Below are 21,789 nucleotides of genomic sequence, written 5' to 3'. Positions count from 1 at the left end.
CAAATCTAATGTTTCTTCAAAATGTTTGTTGGTAAATGAAATTTTTTTCCACCTAGTTCAAGAGGTTAACCCATATCTCACATATACCGTAAATTCAACAGTATTACTGAAATTTTCATAAGTAGGGGAAAATAGACTATAAAAAGAAACATTAGATTTGTTACTGACATAAAAGTTGCAGGGTTTGAGATTTCGATCTTAGCAGAGGGTAACTAAAATTTGTTATCCATGCATAATAATGAGTAATGAATATTTCTACCTGTCCAGTTAGCCCTGCCCTGGTGGTAGTGAAATTAACCTCTGCTATGATGGAGTAAAATAATGAGTAATGAATATTTATACCTGTCCAGTAAGCCCTGCCCTGGTGGTAGTGAAATTAACCTCTGCTATGATGGAGACAGCATCGGGTGCGATCTCTGGAGATGGATTCCTTGTTGTCATAAATAGCTGAAACTCTTCGTGGTAGTCTATCATCTTCTCTCCTATCTGAATCACAAAACGTGGACCTTCAAAAAAACAAAAAAAACACATTCAAATGGTCCGAATCAATTTTATTAACTATAATTTTATCATGTAGATGACATGTGATATCCATTGTGACAACAATTTATCATGCAAATGACATGTGGCTCCATTTTTACAAAAATAAACCAAAACATAAACATCACAAAAAAAAACCTTTAATATCAAAAAAATTGCAGATGAAGTAATATAACAATGACATGTCAGTATAACATGTCTGTGACATATGTATGTCATGTCCGTAAAATGTCAGAAACAACCCTGAACATGTCCATAACATATCTACCTCATGTCCGTAAAATGTCAGTAACCCAGAACATGTCCATTACATATCTATGCCATGTCCATAACCTGTCAGTAACAAATCCAGCACATGTCCATAACATGTCCACATTTAACATGTCTGTCACATGACTGTAATGATTGAAAATAACACAGAGGTAATGAAACATCCCTCATCAATAAGCAGCTGATACAAGAAGACACCACCATTTGGCAAATAGCTGATAAGAATCTGATGTTTCTCTTCAAAAAACATTCCAACAATTACCAGCTGTGCTTGTCATTAATCTTCACCTTAGCCTCCAAATCTGTGAACCCCAAACCTACAATAATACTGTCCTGATATCCTGTTGTATTTCGAGCATGTTCTTGACCACTGACACACTCTAAAGAACTTCAACAAACTTAACTCCTTTCACTATACCTTGACTGACGAGGTCATTCCGAAGCAAGGGGTACAGTATGGGTTCTATCCTGTCCATTTCTTGAATGATGAGGGTCTTGCCAAATCGAACAGCCAACTCAAGGGCAGTAGAGAAGTTAGCATCCTGTAGCAGTAAATAGCAAGCAAAAGAGACTGCTTATATATAAAATAAAATAAAAATTAAGAGGTCTGAGGTATCTCCACAGGCAAAGTACAGAGGATCCTGCTAGGTGGGTAACATGAAACCAACTATGGAAAAGCCTCAGTTGTGAAATTTAAATTGGTGTTGAAAGTAGACTGTCAAATTTATATTTTGAGTTACAACACCACATACTGCACACAACACCACATACACCACACTTTCAAACTACACCGTAGAACAGAACCTATCACAAGTATGACTGAAAGAATTGCTACAATCAAGGACAGAGATTAGATGAGGAATAATTTACCTGTTGGTTGACAACTTCTAAGCGGGCATCTTTCATGTGCACTTTCAACCATTCAGTGGCTCTGGAGCTTGGATCTATCATGTATGGTCGAAGAGCACTCTTCAAAAATAACAACAGATGATACTTTAAGTGGTCCAAATCTTCAAATACATGAATATCTCCCTCATTCTTTTGATTTCATCACTCTCTCATCAGATATGATTTAGCATCATGAGGTTATTTCCTATGTACATTATTAACATTGTTCAAACTAACCTATCCAGAATGCTTCCAAATCAACATCTGACACCAAGCAGTGCAATTCCTACTTTGTTAAGCTTAGGCACAAATTTTCCATGTAGATCTATGTATTAGGCTAGTTAAGTTAATTGTCTCTCTATGGTGAGAGAAGTTTCGCTGTTTTTCTTTTCAGGTGAACTCTTTACTTTATCATGAAGCTAACTTTCTATTATTTTCTCAAAAAATACTTTTGACTTTAATGGATGCATAAATGAGAAACAATAATATTTAAACAAAGAGAAACAGTTTAGTTTTTCATTTTTACCCCGTTTTTGTCCTCTTTATTATAAAATTAAAAATTTTGTAGAATTTGACAAATTATGTTCAGTAAAGAGGCTACAACTTTATATCCAATTAATGTGTTAGGCTACTTCACACGCAATACAAATAGGGCATATACTGTACGAGTAGCAGTCTCATTCAGATGACCATGATTGCATCTCTGTGATAAACAAGATGTGATGACTTAGAAAGATGACTGTGGAATACTGGTGTAACTCAGGGCATGAAGAATAAATTAGAAGATGTGATGTGATGACATTACTTTATAGCCTTTTAATGAGCTTTGAGGTAGGATAATGACAAAGGTTCTAACATTCAACTCATTCTTTTTCACAATATGGTTGCAATAGATCAAACTATTAACCAATCCCGGAGTTGTCACTTCATTTTTGGGCCAAGTCATTACCAGCTACATTTCTTCTGATTTGAGTGGTGTCATTTAGTCACACTATATTATCTCGGGTGGGGGGGGGGCATTAACAAACCGAACAATTTAACTTTTAAAGTTTAGTGACTCCAGTCACGACTCCTCACAACACTGACCAACCACACAGTATGTTTGGCTATATAGTGCAACAGCTAGCCATTCAACCTTGTCCAAGTTTTGATAACATTTGAACAATGTGATAACATTTGAACATGTGATAACATGTGATAACATTTGAACTTTTGATAACATTTGAACAATAATAAACAATGTTTTTCATTCTTTTTATACATATGCATTATGCTAAGTTGATAATTGTCAATAGTGGGGTGAGGGGGGGGGGGTAGTATGCTGTTCCAAGTGTAACAAAAAAGAAACCTATTCCATTTCAACATCTTCCTAAATTTTGGTCCATGGATATTTACAGGTGATGAGGAGTCAACTGAAATTAATGTGAGAGTGAATTGTTTTCTCACAGTTTACATGATGCCATAAATTTCAAATCTCACTGGTTTGGATAATTTTAATATTTATCAGTTCAGTCAAAATACTTACCTGCCTCCTCACAACTAGTGCACTACATCCATCTCTATCTATTATCAAGTCTAAATAAATCACTTTTACACTTTGGCACAAGAAGTGCAAAGGGCTCTACCCAAGGTTAAGGACGTGATGCAGAGCTTTATATGCATAAATAAAGTAACCACACCTCCAGATTATCACATGACTGGTGAACTTTGACCCCCCTACCCCTGGCTGTGACAACTTATACTCCTTTCTTCAGATCAAATAAATTATTATATAACTCCATCCATATCATCATCTGGCTTTTATGATTTTCATTTCCAGAAGTACATATTTATCACATTCCACATCCTTTCAGGTTCATATAAACCCAGATTCATTCAAGTCCAGATATGTTCAATATGCCTTACCAATGCTACAAAGGGAATCATGTCCCCTCAAACAGGTACAATAAGCTGGTAATTAGCTTTACCTTTTCATAACAACAACAGCAACAACCTCCCAATCCCTTCCATGGAAGTAGGCTAGGCTAGTTACATCAACAATGAAAGCATCTTAAACCTAGGCTACATTTTATGCTTTGTTCGAAAAGTAACAGCTTTCTCAAGATTTGCACATTGTTGTGATGTTAATGCAAATATCTGCACTTTTGAACAGGTTTTTGCAAAACTGTACATACATGGCAAGAAACGTTGGCCTGCAAAAGGCAACCAGCAGATGAAAAAGTGCAAGAGCAATGAGGAGACAGGTGGACAAGAAGGAATTGAGAAAATACATGATTCTACTATTACAGAGTTAACACAATATTCTCTGCATTTTAAGAGAAAGTCAAGAATTGATAAGAGGGAGATTAAAAATGAAGGCACAAAACTTGAAGAAATGATGAGATTATCTGTAGAAATTTGAAAATTTTAAAGCTTGAGTAGAAAAGAAGGACATCTAAGACTGCACTATTTTATAACTTTGGTCATTTATAAAATTACTGAAAGTTACTGAAAGCTGATTGGAGACTTCCATAACTCAAAGCCAGAATTTGCTTTGAAAATTATTCATGTCATTAAGAGAAAGACAAACATAATGTTCTCATAGATATAAAGACCTGTGATAGGCTAATTAAATTGTGATTCATGAAATAACTTAACATTAAAGACACTAAAAATACTAGCATAAAGGAAACTATGTTCAGTCTTTTCAGGTTAAACAGAGCTGTGCATGATACAGATTTGCTTTGGGTCACATGACACACAGGACTGTGGGTAATGAAACGATTGTGCAACAAAAGATCCATTTTCTCTTTATAAGCACTGTAGACTAACTCTCAGAAAAAAAGGACCATATTATATGTACTAACACAAGGACTATAGACTTTTTTTATTCCTACCATGCAAAAGATGAAATATCTTTTCTCTTCTACACAATAAATGATTAAGACATGTTTAATGCACAAAGACAAGACTTAGCGATGATTAAAGCACACATTTTCTGACATTGCTGAAAACTTGACAGATTCGACGACTTAATTACAAAGAAGCTAAACTAATATTTTTTTGTTCTAATTATTTCTGCAGATTCATTAACATATTTAAGACACACAAGCTTCACATGGAGAAGAGAAACTATGTTACTACATTAAAGAAATGGATTTAACATCAAATGTGTCAAGAGTTGAATGTTGAATCGCTAGGACAGAGAGATTGGGAAACTTTATCCACAATGAAGCACAGCACGCAGTGAGAAAGAAATAAAGGTCCATTTAAAGGGTACCGATGATGGCTGTGCGGTGGTTTCCTTACCTCAAATGGCATACTTAAACACTGTCAAAGGTAACAAAAAAGAAACTGTTAAAATTTCAAATCAAGTTGAGTATAATTTACCGAAGCACCGACAAAGGTGGAATATTCTCACAATCCTCCTTGTATCCTTTTCGGCATTCAGCCTTTACGACAAAATGCTCATAAAATCGGCTAACATAAATCGTTTCGTAAACTTTTTTGCCACAACATGTATTCTTACGCTCAAGATTCCAAGACTGAAATAGCTTTTTGTTCTTCTTGTCCACACTACCTCTTTAAAATATCTTTCTTTTTAATTGCTGCTGTTGTTGCTCCCATCTTTTCAACAAATTTCAATCTGTTGAACAGAGCTAATGATAAGTAAGGGTGGGGGAGGGGGGAGGAAGGTAACAGGGTGCAAGGTCAGGGTTGTTTTTAGTAGGTCGGGTATGAAATACTCTGAATGCTAGGGGGATACTCTGAAGGCTTGGGCCATCTGTTGTTCCCTCACCTGCATGTTTTCAGAAAGTGTGATTTTTTTTTGGCCCGAGCCTTTCTTATGTTTCTGCTTGAATTCTTTTCTGTTCATTATTAACACATGCCTTGTGTCATAAATTGTATTTTTGTTGAGAATATTGGGTATTACAACTAAGGCTGAAATACAACAATGTCATAAGAAAAAATCAAATCTGTTTATTTTGAGTGGTGTCTGTTTGATGGGAGTTACATCGATGGCTGTATAACTCACTGTTAATGTAAGCTGGTGTGAACACTTTCAAACTAACTGTAGAGGGGAAATGTGTTACTTGTTAAATCAAAATTTTTTTTTAGTGATATAATTTAAGACCCTCTACTACCAGTATTTCGTAAACATTTAGAAAAAATTCCAAGACTGTTTTCTTTTTAAAACTTTTGCCATTTTTCTAGAATATTTTTTTTCTTAAGTCTTAGAATTTTTTGTTAGATTTTCTTTTCTGTTTTCAGCTAAGAAAACATTTTTACTTACTCCAAACAAAAAAACATAAACATTGAGTTATTCGCCAGTTCTTATATCCGTAAAAAATACTTTTCTTTAATGTCGACATTTATAATAGCCAGAATACCTCACCTGTAAAATCACAACAGCATTTTCAATGGAGAGTTCATCGCTGGGGAGACCCTCCGCTTTCCAGGTCAGTTGTTGGCTCTCTGTACTCAAGAATCGTCTCATGTCAAACTTGCCCAGGCCTGACATCTCCCGCCAGGAGGTAATCCTAGCCCGCCTCTGATCTTCAGGTTCCGCAGCGAGGTACGTGATGAAACCGGCAGCCACCTGAGATTTCTTAGGGAGGGTTTCCAGTTCCGTGTTTAGCTCGGAGACCTACACACAAATTCAAAAAGACAGTAACTCGATAGTGAACTTAGCCATTCACAGATGAATAAAGTAGAATGTATTACAGGGAACTTTACCAAGGCAAAACATGGAACGCCAAAATGTGTGTTGTACGATATCATCTCTCCATTCACAATGTTGCATTCCTAGAATTAACAAGAGCTTATCTGTGGTAGGATAACGTTATTATTGATGCCTATACATTAAAATGCAAAAAAATTCACAATGTTGCATTCCTAGAATTAACAAGAGCTTATCTGTGGTAGGATAACGTTATTATTGATGCCTATACATTAAAATGCAAAAAAACGCAAAAAGGCAAAATGCCAACACTTTTATCTCCTGACGATGAACTATGATGACCTGTAATATACGAAGTATGGATACCTACGGTGGTCCTTAAGGGACATACAAGATGAACAATTACTTTGGTGTTAGTATAACAATGACGTGACAACATTTCATGTTTTGGTTGTATGATCAAGCTCGGTTTAACAAAGCAACTCAATAAACTTGACAATTCTTGTAGAATTTCCTTTCTACAAAAGCATGGCATTAAAAATCAATATAACAGCCAATTCCATGAACTTTTATCACATTTAATGTCCCTGATTCAATCATTTTAACAAGTTAAATAATCTCTATTATAATATCTCTGAACCTGCTAACTGTCATGCCCTGAATTCTTCTACAATATTGTGGCTATTTTTGGAGGATAATGACTGGATATCGATCTTAGCATGTATAACAACCTATAGAAAAATACAACCCAGCAATTCCCCCAGGGGATTCCTCTCTGCCCTCCCCCCCCCCCCCCGCCCGCCTCCCAAAAAAATACTGTGGGAGTTGTCAAATACATAAATGCTCATGCCATTTTTTGTCATACAAACCTGAGAGTTCCATCTCTGGTATTCCCCGTCCAGTTTTCCAATCAGATTCTCAGCATTAGCGATGGTTTCCTGTTCTTTCTCGAGTTCAATCTTCAGTTTGGTCGCTTCCATGTTTAGCTTTTCAAAACGTTTCTTGTACTCTGCAACTTTCTGATCAACATCCTCTAGACCCTTTTGCAGTTTGCTGATCTTGTTCGTTGCTTTCTCAAGGTTTCTGCAATTAATAACAAAATTAAGTTGAGGTACTTCCATATAATTGTGCACAAGTACCATAAAGAGATACATTGGGTTCTATGAGGATTTCTTTTAAATATATCTTAGTGTTTTGTACAATTTTTACATTTGTACATTTTGTTTGTAATGATTGATTCATTAGTATTGATTAGTGCTTACTTATATCCTACAACTCATAGATTTTCTCAAGTAATTTCCCTAATTCCATCCCCGCTATATGTTGCATTTTATTTCTTTCAATTATCTCAATTTTTTTTAAATTCGCTAAGTTAGTCTGACAACATTCCACCACATGTCTTGACAAAAACACTATTACCAATATAACACGAAGATAGAAACAACGTATAAGCTTCAACTGCCTCTTAGCACTAAGTAGTGATCTATAACAAATCTGCATTTTTCTTTAGGTCTAATGCCACCAACTTTAGGATATCTCAAGAACATATCAAACTAGAAACAAATAAAAAGGATAACAAAATAAATGAATGAGACTTTGCTCTGCATGTATTACTTCTTGAGTTGGTTTTGTTCCGTTTCCAAGGGTTCAATCTTTTCCAGGGCGTAGGAGTACTTGACATTAGCCTGTACCCAGACAGCCAGGGGAGCAGCTACCACACTGGCCCTCTTTGCATTCTGTGGAGAGAAGGTACAAAACATACCGCTAGACAATATCACCTGTACAAACAGTCTAGCATGAATCAATGGGGTTACCCAAAGGGGGGGCAAAAAGGGCTACCAAGGAGTCTAACAATGGTACAACATATTAATACTAAGAAAACAATACTAAATCGATGGCACATGATATGCCCGGTACCACTTTTCTTCATCTTTCTTCCCCCTCCCACACTCCCCCCCTCCCACACTCCCCCCCCATCCCGAACCCTCCAATACAAATTTGGCCCCAACTGAAAGTGTTTACTCAGGTTTATTAGAAAAATCGACAGACCTTTGGATCAAAACAGGCTTTATTCTTTTGAAGAAGTTCCTCAACGGGAGCTCTGATGCTTGGCGTAATTTTCCGAGCATCAAAGCCAGCAATGTCCTCCTTGACACTTCTCTTGGCGAGAAAACTGTTTATGAAAGAGATTAAACTTATTAAGTGCCAGGATTTCAATGTGTTTTTTTTAAAGCATGCTACAGTAGTATTAGTACAGTGAAGATGATGAAACATAATGAATAAACATTTCTCAAGAATCAAGAAAGATCTGTTGTCAAAGATTAAACAGCAACACTGATCCCTTCCCTCTCCCAGCCAGCACCTCCCCATGCACCCCTAGACCAACCCTCTCCCACCCCCACCCCTCCCCCCCCCTACAGCCAACCACCAAGCATTTGGGAAGTAAGATGATTAGGATGTTAAATGGTAAGTCAAAACTGTTAGTAACATTTCCTTTCAAAGTTCTCCACTGAAACCAACCTTAGCATATTTTATTGCAATTGGGCTAAGAATAGATAATTTGCAAGCTATGTTCTGTAAAGGTAAACTTATAAATTTAGTTGGCTCTAAATCCCTTAAAAATTACTTTAAATTCAAATGTGGTTCAAGGAAAATACATGTATGGTTAAAGAGCATGACCTCTTACAGAGCTAAATTGCTTCAAACCTTTGATGAATCAAATTATGGCATCAAATTGGTAAAATCATATCAAAGCAACCAGTATTATATTCCCAGTTTGATTGAGGAGAAAAAAAGCAGCAGCTGAATTATAAAGTTAATTCTTTAAATTTAAGATATAAATGTAAATAACGTTTTACGAGGTGGTGAGCGAAATCATTAAGACGGACGGCTACAATTCTTACCTTTTCATGCTGACCCACGAAGTATCCAATATTCCCATCAGTTTCAAAACGCCCTCTAATATGACTCTGATCACCTCCGGCGGCGCTCGTAATGACCGGATCTCGCTCAGGGAGTCCGTTCTGATACTACCGACGGCGCTCTTGGCTTCCTCAACCATCGGTAAAATGTCCGCCAGTTCTTGGTCGATCACGACTTTCCTCTTTTCTAATTTGGTACTCTCTTCGTCGGCCTGTTTCTTCAGGACCTCTATCTCGCCCCTCTGCTCACCAGTTTTCTGTCGGTTAACAATATTTTGGACAAAACACAAATTAACGTCAAGAGGAATTTCAAATAGGTACCAAGTGTCTGCTTTGGCCACCAATAGCACTGTATTCATCTGTATGTGTTTCAATGTTTGACTTATCTTCAGTAATTATAAGAAGCCCACACAACATAAATTCCCCCAAAATGGAATGGGGGACTGGGAGGGGGGGTCTTAGGTTGCATGGTTACTTCCTTACAAGGACTGGGGCATGATCTGGCCAGAATTCTAACCTGCAATTCTTAGATCATGAGTCTGATGCCTTAACCAAACCACCTCATTCCTCTCAAATGCTACATCAGTTTTTATCTCATTTTACTAATTTTTATTTATTTATCTTTTATCTCATTTATTAATATTTATTTATTTATCTCACCTCCATACTGGTCTGAATCTTCTTCAATGCTTCATCTGCCTCTTTCTGCTTCTCCTCCAGTAACACACTCTGTTTGGCTGCTTTGCTGTTCAGTTCAGCCACCAAGGCTTTGGCTTCGTTCAGTTTAGCGACACCAGCCTAGAAATCAAACATGGAGAGAGCGAACTGAATACATTTCAAAGGTTATGTTAGAACTCAGTTCAGCCTCCAAATTTTTTACTTCGTTCAGTATAAGAACACCAGCCTAGAAATTAAACATGGAGAGAGCGAACTCCAAAACTCTTTCAACATATACTACAAATTTCACATGCATTAGATAACAAAAAATGGATGAAAAAATGTAACACTTCAAAATGACCTCTTTTCTGTTTAAGAGCTGATAGGTTTTATACCTGTAGATGCCTCTGTTTCTGTTCAACCCTCTCTCGTTTCTTCTCATAAACTGAGAGATACGTCGTTAGGAAGTTCATGTACTGCCTCGGTGTAGCATCTTTCGCCGAGCACGAACGATGGATTTCAAGGAAGGATTTGTAGAATTCCTTCACATCGTCTTTCTTTTCTTTGCTTTTGTGAGTTTTACCGAGTAACATCTTTGGAATCTGTGGCGACGACAACAAAACGGGAAACAATTAATAAAAATTAAATAGTTGGAATAATAATTAATAGAGACAAATAAAACCTGTCATTTGTTATTTGTCTATGTGATAACAGATAAAATGTCATGAACAACTTTCTCAAACAACCTAAGAAAAATCTAATTCGATTTGGGAGATATGACATATTTATTGCTTTTTGCACACACAAGTTCAAAAGACTTGATCAAGTCTAAAAATGACATCACTGAGCCCTGTTAGCTTCAATATTTTATGTTTTTTTATTATTTAGTAAAAGGCAAAATTTTCTGTAGTGGTGATGGCTTTTGTAAATTATGCTTAATGTTAAATATAACAAAGCTCTTAACCTAAGACCTAATGATGGCATTGGTTTCAGTTTCGACAATGATAGCTTTCGACCTCGAGAATAAGGAAAAGAGAAACATAGAGAAAGTAAAAGGTTTCAGATCCCAGCGGCACTATGACATCACAGATTTACAAAATGGCAGCTTCCAGACATGACTTTTAATAATAACATTAATAACAATAACTATAATCAGGCAGTTATATTTACCACGTTTAGCGACCACAAAGATGAGAGAAGCCTGCAAGGGCTTATGGATTACAACATTCACATCGGGTGGCTTCCAATTCAAAATATTAACTCAAATTTGCAATCTTTGTTAAACTAGGATATCTTCCAAAATGGAGTAAGATTTTTCTTAGCTGTTTAGGGAAGTATCTCGTCACAGAGATCTCTGTCATATAAGCCAAAGAAGATGGTTGGATTTGTGTCCCCTTTAATGTCCGTATCCGCTAAGATATACCGTGTGAGCAATAACGCTTAAAACGATGAGTTATAAAAACCTGACCTGTGAAATGTTAACAGCATGATAGATGTGTAACTTTGATATTTCTTTCACTAAGTTTTTAAGATCTTGGATTTTATGAGAGACTGGGGGATAAATGAAACTTGATCTATAAGCAAAGTGCAAAGAATATTACAGAGTGTAGAGGTCTTTCGGGGGAACGGTAATTCTAAAAGTAACGTACCTCCTTCATGCTTTCTTTGCTCCACTCTTCCATCCACTGAACGACACAACTCTTATAGAATGCTGGGTTACTCTGACAGTTGACAGCGAATAATGGATTCTTGCAGTCCATGATGAGTGCTATGTGCAAGTTCTTCTTGATGCCTTAGAAGAAAATCACAAGAAAACCAATTAAATATCACAAAGACATTCATGGCCAAAGGGGTTACAGGAGAGACAAAGAGCCATATTTAATGTTTATATATTTCAATCTTTTTTTTTCTTCTCTCTTTTTTGGGGGGGTGGGGGGTTGTAGCAATAACATGCACATTACTTCACAATTTGATATCCTGTGTAGATGTGCACTCCAGCTGATTTTTGTTTCTCTACACGGCACATATTTTCTTAATATTTTTAACAAGCTAGTTTCCATCAACTATGACTTTAAATGCAAGATGGATTTATTTGAATGGTATCTTACATGAATCGGAGTAGTTGGCAAGATAAATTTCAATTGAATGGGGTCTTACATGAAGCAAAGTAGTTGACAAGGGTACCCCTGAACCCTTCTTCCGAAGCTTTATCTCTGAGAGGTGCAAGGAGCGGCTCGAGTTCCTCTGGGGTATAAAGTCCCGGTACTTCTCCAGAAGATAATAGGCTGTTAATCAGTTCCAAAAACTGCTTCTCCACAAATTGATGGTCTTCCAAAAGGAGAATCACTTGTTGGTCTTCAACGCCAGCCATCTGCATCACCTGGTTACCATAGATACAGAAGACAAGAAAAATCAGGTTGATTTCAGGTTACCGTTGGTGGTTAAATTATATCATCAAACAATTTGATAAGTTTCACCATTGTGCTTATTGTTAGTGTTAAGAGAAAAAGTTTGAAAATTCTCTGAAAGGCAAGACCCTTGCACAAAGGAGACTTAAACTGACCACTGATAGATTATTTAACAAAGAGAAAAAAATTGAATCAAAAGAAGGAGACAGAATATATCTCTGCTGGAATGATTGAGAACTCAATCATGAATGTTAATAAATTAATTTACATCTATTTGTTTTCTCTCGCGAACAATTAGTACAATAATGTAAAAAAAATTAATGTTAAGGTCATTAACACTTTGTTTTTACTTTTTCAACAAATAAAAAAAATGAGCTTACAGTCTTTAAATCTACTTTGAATTGCTTCAGACTGTAGTTTCTGGCCAGTTTGGGTGTAAACAGCTCTGTCCGGTGCAGGTGGGCCACAAGGGTGACTGCTGATCTTCTGCCTACCCCACTACGGCCTGCCAGTAGCAGAGACCCTCCGGGCTGGGTCAGGACCCTGTCTACGTGAGCAATGTGGTCCAGGACCTCCCGGAATATTTGCAACTTCAGTTCTCTTCCTTCTCGAGCTGAGAAATCGATCAAAGTGAAAATGTGAAAACTGAAATGTCTTTATAGTTTTACGGTCAAACGATAACATGATAATATAAAAAGATCAAGTTCTTAGGATTACGAGTAAGATTTAAGATACAGATTAACATGAAGTTTTTAGGCCACGGAACTGTTTAATGATGATTGATTAAGCAGATGGAACCAAAGTTTCCCTAGATACAGCATTTTTTCTTCCCAATTTGCAAACCACTCTACAACATTATGCTTCAATCCAATGTTTAATGGCATATGTCAATTAATCAAAAGTTAAGATCACTTTGAATCCTAAGAATTAAGACTCGTTCATGTATCTGCTTACACAGGTGTCTGCTATTTACAATCCTATACCAGCAATTAGTTGGTTATGGAGTCCCTAATAGAAGAGTAACTTGGTTTTACAATAAATTAACTTAACTTAAAAATCTTCAGCATTCAAGATAATAAAGAGGAATAGATTAAATACTCCAGAAGAGTCTTCCTTACTGGCTGGTTCAAATAAATCTGGCTGCGATTTCACTCACCGTACGTAACTTTTGCTTTCTTGATAACCTCCTTCAAATCTGATGCGCTAAGTTTTCCCAAAGGTTTACCTGCAGGGGGCAGAGGACCACCAACACTGCCCTCAGATTTGGCTCCCCAGGTCACAAAGTAGTTGGCTGTAAGAAAAAGAATGGATCAGTAGCATGATATCTAACTATAAAACTAGGGTAGAAGGAAAAAATATTAACAGAAAAGGGGGTGGGGTGGGGGGGTGGGAACCCAAGACGATCACTAAGATGAAAGCAACCAGAACTAAATGATCATTAAAAGTGGCAGTTGGCTCAAACATGACGAAAAAGACATGCACACACCTAGTATCAAAGAGCCCATTTTATGCCTATGGACATATGTCAAGTATCAAAGAAAATCTAATTTATAGCTAATGATGCAAGTCAAGTATCAAAGAGTCCATTTTACACCTATGGATACAAGTCAGATCGAAAAGTCCATTTTACACCTATGGATATATGTCAGCTATGACACAGTTTACTGTATAATCTTTTATTCAATGCCCAGGGCAGGATTACTCACTATTGAGCACTCTATAATCTCTTATTCAATGTCCAGAGAAGGAAGACTCACTATTGAGCACTCTATAATCTCTTATTCAATGCCCAGAGCAGGAAGACTCACTATTGAGCACTCTATAATCTCTTATTCAATGCCCAGAGCAGGAAGACTCACTATTAAGCACTCTATAATCTCTTATTCAATGCCCAGAGCAGGAAGACTCACTATTGAGTACTCTATAATCTCTTAGTTAATGCCCAGAACAGGAATACTCACTACTGAGGTTCTGCATGACATGTCCAGCATTCCATTCCCCTTGGAGCGTTCCTTGAAGGATGTTATCAAACTTATTCCTCATCTCCTCTCCCACCAATCTGTCTCTGAAGAGACGGCAGGCCTCGTAGGCCCAGATCTCCAGGAGGTAATCGCTGGTACCTTCTGAGCTACCTGCGTTCAGGTCGTACCGGAGCAGACTGGTCACCCACTGGGTCAGGTCCCGGGTGGTAAACAGGTAATGACTGTGATCATCAACAGAGAACCTTGAAGTGACCTGAAATAACCAAGGGAAAAACTTGGCTGATTAATTTATTTAACTCACAGGACATTTTTATCAACTTCTTATGTGGATTATTGATCTTAGCTTGACCTTGTTCTTAACGGAAATTCCACTAACAAACAACTGTGTGATTCTTCACAGAGACTCTACTCACCTGTGCAAAGACTTCAAGCATAGAGCTGGCTAACTGGTGGACCTTTGAAGCTGACCCCCACACAGGGTGAGATTGTAGACTTCTATGCAGCACTGGGATGAGGTAAGCACTGTATATAGCCTGTAGCTCGTCCTGATCAGCATACCTGCAAAACAGAATCAGTAAACATGGTTCCTAAGCTTCTTCAGCAAATCAAATTCCAGACCTATTGAAGGCCAAAACATTGTTTACTGTTTATTAAAAACCCTACATCCTAATAAGGACATAATGTTAGGCTACCATTAGTAGACCTAACAATTATAACTCTTGCAAAAGGTATGCTTACACCTATCTTCAAATTGCAAATTAAACAGGAATAAACAAATCAAATGTTCCAGTGAAAATGTTCTTTTGACAAAACTGAAAACTTCTATAAGTAGTCATGGAAGTATAAAAGTTTTCAAACAAGGATTTTCTTTACTTTTCCAGACAATACTTCAAAATTTATGGAGTTTCAAAACACTCTCTCTCAAGAAATGACATTTACTAACTTTTCCTTTTATTATTCAAACCTGGAACCGACTCACAAACATTGCAAATCTTGACAGAAAAATTTAAGCAAACCTTCTGTTTGGATAAAGTGTTGGTTCTTCAAATAAATTGGGACAGATACCAACACTAACAGCCAAACAAGGATCCATTATCTTTTGTTACTTACCCAATCGTGCAAATTCGAACAATCGATGTGAACCTTGTGGTTAACTGGTGGCGCCCTACGGTGTGGGCTGCATTCATGCTAGCCACAATCTGCACACCTTCCAGACCGACCCATTCCAAGTTACTGTCGTAGAAACCGTTGTAGGTGAGAACCTTCAGAGACGGAAGGAAACAAATGATATTCACCAACAGAAGAGATTACAGATAAATTGCACCACCCAAGATGTGAGTAATTATATTTATTCTAAAGAAAAATTCCCCATGATTCTTGTAATATTCTTGACAGCAAAAATTCAAATCAATTTGTAGCAGCTGTATAATAAAAAAGATTCTTCTTAATTTTTAAGTTTTACCAAGATTAATTATTTAATCATGACTATTGCATTATCATCATTAGTTTATTTACTATTTGTTTTATTTATTTATTTAATTTAATTTAATTTATTATTTACTATTATTTCAACCATTCTTTTTGCTTAAAAATACCAAATCAACCAATATCAACCATAACAGTCAAGCCTCCTCAAATTCACTTGAGCTTTTAATAATTTGTTACTTGATAGCATACACTACCCTAAGTAATTCCATTAGGATTCATCCTTGAGCACACCTAATTCATTGACCAGCCACCGTATGATTGTAAACACAAGTGCTCTAATGGCCAGCACTACTTTCCTGTGTGAAGACAAGTTTGGCTTGACCACTGAAATAGTAAACTGTGTTTATTCACGAATTTGCACAGAGGAGCATTCAGTATGGCTAGAATTACCAACTCGGGTAGATATTGACTCAAGTGGTATTTGCATAGGCAGGGTAGATCGTAATGTTTACCTGTTGAAAGAATGCAATAAGGGGACATGTGCCCCACTTGTCTGGTTTGGGTAGGTTGAGATCTTTCAGATAGAGGACCAGGGTCTCACAATCCTTTGGCCTGTAAACTCTCCCTGTGTTGGTACTGATCACCATGCATGTTTGCTGGAGTTTCTGTAGGATGTTGGTGGGTGTCGTCTGTGCATTGCAATGAATGGTTGCAACCTGCGTTGATCTCAGCTGAGCAAAACAGTAACGTAGGACCATCCTGGCCACAAAGAAAAACAATGAAGAGAATCTCATTAAATGTATAATCTTTCAAGTTGCTTATGGAATGGGCTGATATTTCATGGTTAAGCTATTCTGCAAAATAAGCAAACCTCTCCTCCCATTTCCCCAATGAGACTGAAGATTTACAATGTCTGTGTTTTCAGGTACAATGGATGGATAGTGTGTTAGGTTCAAGAAATCATAGCTTGATCAAAGACAATATTAAGAGCTTTTGTTGTAATTACAATTTTTGAGATACTTGGTAAAGTTGGACTTGCCAACCCCTAACGACCAATGAAAGGTTTGTAAAAGTGTTAGGTTCTTTCACTTTGTCTCTTTGTAAGTTTACTCTTCAGTTAATATCTTCCAGCATTTTCAATTCAATTCAATTTTATGTTTAATCAATCAATCAATCAATAAATCAAGACCAACAGATAGTAGTACGTAAGATAGATAACATCAATATTGACAGATAAATATACATACATAAAGAGTAGATCATACAGTGGATAGATAATTGATTGAGGAGACAACTAAGAAAATTTAAGAAGACAACTTATGAAATAGAAGTCCTTAAAGAGCATGAAATTACACACAGAAACACAGTGAAGGTAAAGGAGACCCTCACCCCACCCAGCCTACCCTTTACCAGCAACTTACCCCTTGCCACACCCATCAGGTCCAACCAAGATGAATGGTTGTCTATTGTCAGGCCGTAACCAAGGCTCAAAGTAGTCCAGACATCTCTGGATGCTGGGAGTTCGGATCACCGGTAAACCATCTGGCTTGTTGAAATTCTCAGCAGTCAAATCTTCTGGTTCCTGTAGTAACATTGTTACAAGTTACATTTCATTGTTTTCTTTTTAGCCCTAACACTCTCTCATTTCTTTGTGTAGATTTGTTAATTACCTCCTGCCTTTATGTGTGGTCACCCCTCGACTACGTCACAGACCACACGCTTGTTTCATCTGCAGTACTCCTGTGTAACCATAAAGGACCACCCTAGTTACCTCATGTTTATTCCTTTGGCTGCTCTCTGAACAGTCAATATAACCAGGGTCAATATCAGAACTGCATGTAGAAATAGCTGGTACAAAGACACAAAAACCCATCTACCTCCCCTACCCTCTCCCTCAGCTCCTACCTGCCCTGCCCTACCCCTTCTCCCTTCCAAACAAATACTACTTGAGACTGCAGTAACCAGCTTTTGTTCTTGAATGGAAAATCCTGTGAAAGAAGTAATCTACCTTCACGCCTTTCTGCTTTGAAAGCTGACACTTTTCTCGGTTAAAACCCATGATTGTCTTGACATAAACAAGTGGCCTGACGGAACAATCTGTCCCCGATCTAACAAGGTCTGATGATAACTATTTCACACTGAACTTTTTGTGCTGTTATCTACAAAATATATCTTAAAAAATTAAAAGTTGAATAAATACCTGCATCTGATAAGTCATGAGTGACATACTGGAAGTGTCATAATAAGTATCCAATGGTCTCTGCGAATCAGGGATGCTCTCTCGAACCCAGTGAAACACCTGTCAGAAAAAAAGAAACTCACATTAATAGTAGGTTTACAGCTCCAATGAAGTCAACGAAAGGCTTTCAATTTTTTCCTGAAATGTGAGCCCCAAAACGGGACTCTCATTATTTACTCTACTTTGCCTTAAACTTTCCAACCCCCCAAAAAACATTATTGGTAGCCTCACCTCTTTGGCAAAGTTGACTCTAGTGCTGGTGTGGAGGTTACCTCCGAGTCCCCGGATCAGTTTGACAGCAAATTGAGCTTTGGTCTCGGCACCCCCGAGATGGGAGAGTCCATTCATGACCACGCCAACCAGGCTGGTGTCCACCACAAAGTCATTCTGTTTCATCACCCACTCTAGAGCTTGGTAGAAGTAGTCTTCGATCCAGGAGTGAAGATGCGATCTGGTTTCCTCTGGTTGCTTGCTCAACCAAGCCTGCACCAAGGATTTAATTTCTGTATCTTCATCGCTATAGGGAGGGAAACCCGACAAATTACTGACTAAATACTATCTAAGTATATTACATGTGATATATGTCAATCATTTATTCACCGACCACCATCGCATCTTATTAACATTGCATAATGTCTCTTAGCTTTGGTAATAATTTGATGAACCTAACACCCAACCATGCTTTTGAGGGTCATATCATCAGCCGCATGTTTGTATTAGCAGTAGAATCTGTAGTAGTCCAGAATTTATTCCATACCTTTGGTTAAAAAATAACTGCTGTTTTTATGACCAGAAAATAAACAATCTTAAAATTAATATCATATCCATGAATAACACATATTACATAATATGTCTGCTTGAGAAGAGAACTATAAAGACAAAGGCTTAGAGTAAAAAACTGCAACAATATTATAGCAGTAAAACCATATATTAGCTATGTTTATCAGTAATGAAGGAAGCTTTTTATCCACAATCAAGAAAATCATGTGTACCATGTATTTAATCAATAAATTTCTCTATTTGTAATCAACAACATTACATATTTTTTATCTGCAACAGAAAAAGGTTACCTGAACTATATCTGCAACCAAGAGGTACAGTACATACGCTTGACTTGTACCAAATACATGAATGTGACCTTTATCTGTTATCGATGTAAAGTTACGTCACCTGTATACTTAATCGACAGAGTTACATTCAGGGATGTGCCCAGGATTTCCTGAGTGCCAGGTATACTGTTCGCCGTCCTGGGGGAGTGGTCTAAGGGGAGGGGTGTCCCCCTCACCTTTGAAGGTGCTCAGATTCCAAATGCTGGCCTTTGTGTAGCTTTTCAAACACCTAAACAAGTACTAGTTTTGCTAACAATTTACATTTTTAATTTTTTTTTAGTGAAATATATTACTTACCTGGTAAAAGTTATTAGTTTGTTTCAAAGAGATTTTACAAGGGACCGATTGAGAGCCGTAAGTAATGTTTCTTGCATGCGTAACTGATGCATTATTAGTCTGTATGATTTTGGCATAGGCTAGGCCCAATTTATGTTGAATATATTGTTAGGAATGTCGGGATTTTAGATGAAAATAGTGCTGGGCGGGATTCACAATTTTTAAGACAGTGCTGGGCGGTAATTTTTAGTGCTGGGCGGGGCCGCCCAGTGCCGCCCAGCGTAGGCACATCCCTGTACACTACATATTAATCAAGTTAACTGACCTCATGAAGATCATGCCCATACGTGAAATGGTGGCAGGTGATGCGCAGCTGAGGTCGTGGGTCTCAAAGAGGAAGTTAACGTTGGGACCGAACTGAATCCGCTCCCCGGAGGGCATCGTCAAGAGGCGGTTATCGTCGAGGACAGAATTAAGGGATTCGATCCACTCTGGGTCGATGTCGCCGTCACATACGATCCAAGACTGGATCTCTGGATGAAAAGAATAAGGAAACTTATGGACTGATTCCATCTTAATTAATGATGCAAAGCAAACTTACTATGCAAGCTGATGAGTACTATCAACAGCAAACCTCACAAGTATGGAAGAATTCATTCAAAAATATTAAAATATGTCCTAAAGTTACGTGAACAAACCCAAGCTGGTGTCATAATTATTATTCATGGAGTATGTAAGAGACAGTTTTGTATCTCAGTTACACTTACCTTGCGGTTCTCTGACAACTTGTCTGGCGCTGAATGTGAGGACGCCATCCGACCACTCCCTAGTGTCCATGTCAATATGACCCAGGAGCTGTTAACGGAAACATTGAGAAATGTTTGAAATATTAATAAAAATAAATTACATCTTCATCCCCGGTATTAATTAATAAGCAAGCAATTGTTTCATAGTAGTTTAACATTTCACAATCAATGAAAAAACTGAATGGGTAGAACAAATATCCCAGACATAATAATTACAAAAATATAATATTTCCAAAGCAGCTTACATCCACAGTGTCACATCAGTTGACTGAAGACTTTTAATGCGAGTACAATGTCCTCACTCAGTACGAATACAATGTCCTCACTCAGTACGAGTACAATGTCCTCACTCAGTACGAGTATTTTGCCACAGGTCCTTGATTTTCATTGTTTTACAGGTAAGAAAATGAGTAAGTACACCAAGACACGAGTACAAGTATGAGTACCATACTATGAGAATGAGTACAAGCTCCATGTACAGAAAAATGTACACCAGAATTATTACAGACTTTGGGTACCACAAGTCTGTGGTTACAGTATCAGTTAGTACAAATCAATACATGTACGTAACAACCGTGACGAGGTTCGCTATACCTCAATCTGAGTTGAGGACTATGAGTACACATTTATTTATTCTGGCTAAGACTACACTTATATACTATATACCATAACGCTACTGAGCTTGCAAATATTGTGGTAGTTTGGGGCTTAGTTGTAGGGGATACAAGTTTTATGCAGAAAAGGTTAGGCTGTATAGTAATACATACATACTGGTGTAGTATAAGAAGCCTAGATTTATAGTTGAAATACATGTAGAGATTAATGGTTATACCAACCTGCGTTCTGGGCATTGCTTTCGGATTCATGGTATACTGTTTCACCACTTGACCTGTTTTGTTCAAGCCCGCCCTCAGTATCTGCCAAGTGGTTGACTTGCCTGAACCAGACGGACCTACGATGACTACACCCATACGCTGCCGAAGCTGTTCGTACAATTCCAGGGCTTTCTTTATCTATAGATTACAGAACATTTTCAACAATTTTTTACCATATGTAAAACTGTTTTTAAGAACGTATTTCCCCCAAAGTGATCTCAGAGCATCTGACAGGACATATGATATGGTATTTGTACTAAGAATGAATGATAAAAAAAAAAAAAAAAAAAAAAAAAAAAAAAAAAAAAAAAGAATGAATGAATGATAATGAAGAAATTTCCCACAACAAACAAGAATGAGTCGATTCCTGTAAACAAGAAATGTTATGACTTGTCTAATATGACTTGAAATTTAACGTAACAATGAACAAACACATTTTGTGAAATGACTTGAATTGTTTAGAGCAGTTTTGCATTTTTAACCATGGCTTGTCGAGACGGTTCATTGAAAACAAAACTGCAATATCAGTGACATAATGACTGAGTATTAGGAATGTCGGTGACAGAATCCATCGATGGCTGATGTTAAGTATCGATCAATTAAACTGATCTACTGTAAATGAAAATCAAGTTTTCATTGTAAAAATCTCTCTCTAACAATTAAATAATTGGTTTAACTATCTTAGAGGTGATTTGACTTTCTGAATTGATGAGCATATTAGTTTATTTAA

General features: G+C 37.2%; 1 protein-coding gene across 3 annotated transcripts in view; it reads right to left on the bottom strand.

The window, feature by feature from the left end:
• Positions 1–21,789, bottom strand: part of LOC139979434 (cytoplasmic dynein 2 heavy chain 1-like) — a 91,103-nt gene that overhangs the window by 30,163 nt on the left and 39,151 nt on the right. For 2 of the 3 annotated variants that reach the window (XM_071990214.1, XM_071990213.1), the window contains exons 35-59: positions 21,021–21,197; positions 20,146–20,233; positions 19,704–19,911; positions 18,225–18,510; positions 17,955–18,053; positions 17,176–17,336; positions 16,267–16,513; positions 15,437–15,588; positions 14,740–14,884; positions 14,306–14,579; positions 13,501–13,635; positions 12,725–12,957; positions 12,094–12,316; positions 11,586–11,728; positions 10,332–10,538; positions 9,940–10,077; positions 9,262–9,536; positions 8,408–8,531; positions 7,973–8,094; positions 7,228–7,441; positions 6,074–6,325; positions 4,987–5,007; positions 1,681–1,779; positions 1,229–1,352; positions 343–506 (exon numbers count right to left, since the gene is read on the bottom strand). In XM_071990214.1, coding sequence (XP_071846315.1) covers positions 343–506; positions 1,229–1,352; positions 1,681–1,779; positions 4,987–5,007; positions 6,074–6,325; positions 7,228–7,441; positions 7,973–8,094; positions 8,408–8,531; positions 9,262–9,536; positions 9,940–10,077; positions 10,332–10,538; positions 11,586–11,728; positions 12,094–12,316; positions 12,725–12,957; positions 13,501–13,635; positions 14,306–14,579; positions 14,740–14,884; positions 15,437–15,588; positions 16,267–16,513; positions 17,176–17,336; positions 17,955–18,053; positions 18,225–18,510; positions 19,704–19,911; positions 20,146–20,233; positions 21,021–21,197 — 4,311 coding nt within the window. The remainder of the gene's footprint in view (positions 1–342; positions 507–1,228; positions 1,353–1,680; positions 1,780–4,986; positions 5,008–6,073; positions 6,326–7,227; positions 7,442–7,972; positions 8,095–8,407; positions 8,532–9,261; positions 9,537–9,939; positions 10,078–10,331; positions 10,539–11,585; positions 11,729–12,093; positions 12,317–12,724; positions 12,958–13,500; positions 13,636–14,305; positions 14,580–14,739; positions 14,885–15,436; positions 15,589–16,266; positions 16,514–17,175; positions 17,337–17,954; positions 18,054–18,224; positions 18,511–19,703; positions 19,912–20,145; positions 20,234–21,020; positions 21,198–21,789) is intronic. The other variant, XM_071990215.1, reaches the window with a different exon arrangement.

Source organism: Apostichopus japonicus, chromosome 14, assembly GCF_037975245.1.
Source record: "Apostichopus japonicus isolate 1M-3 chromosome 14, ASM3797524v1, whole genome shotgun sequence".
NCBI classification, from domain to species: Eukaryota; Metazoa; Echinodermata; class Holothuroidea; order Aspidochirotida; family Stichopodidae; genus Apostichopus; species Apostichopus japonicus.
This window is presented reverse-complemented; position numbering and strand designations above follow the sequence as displayed.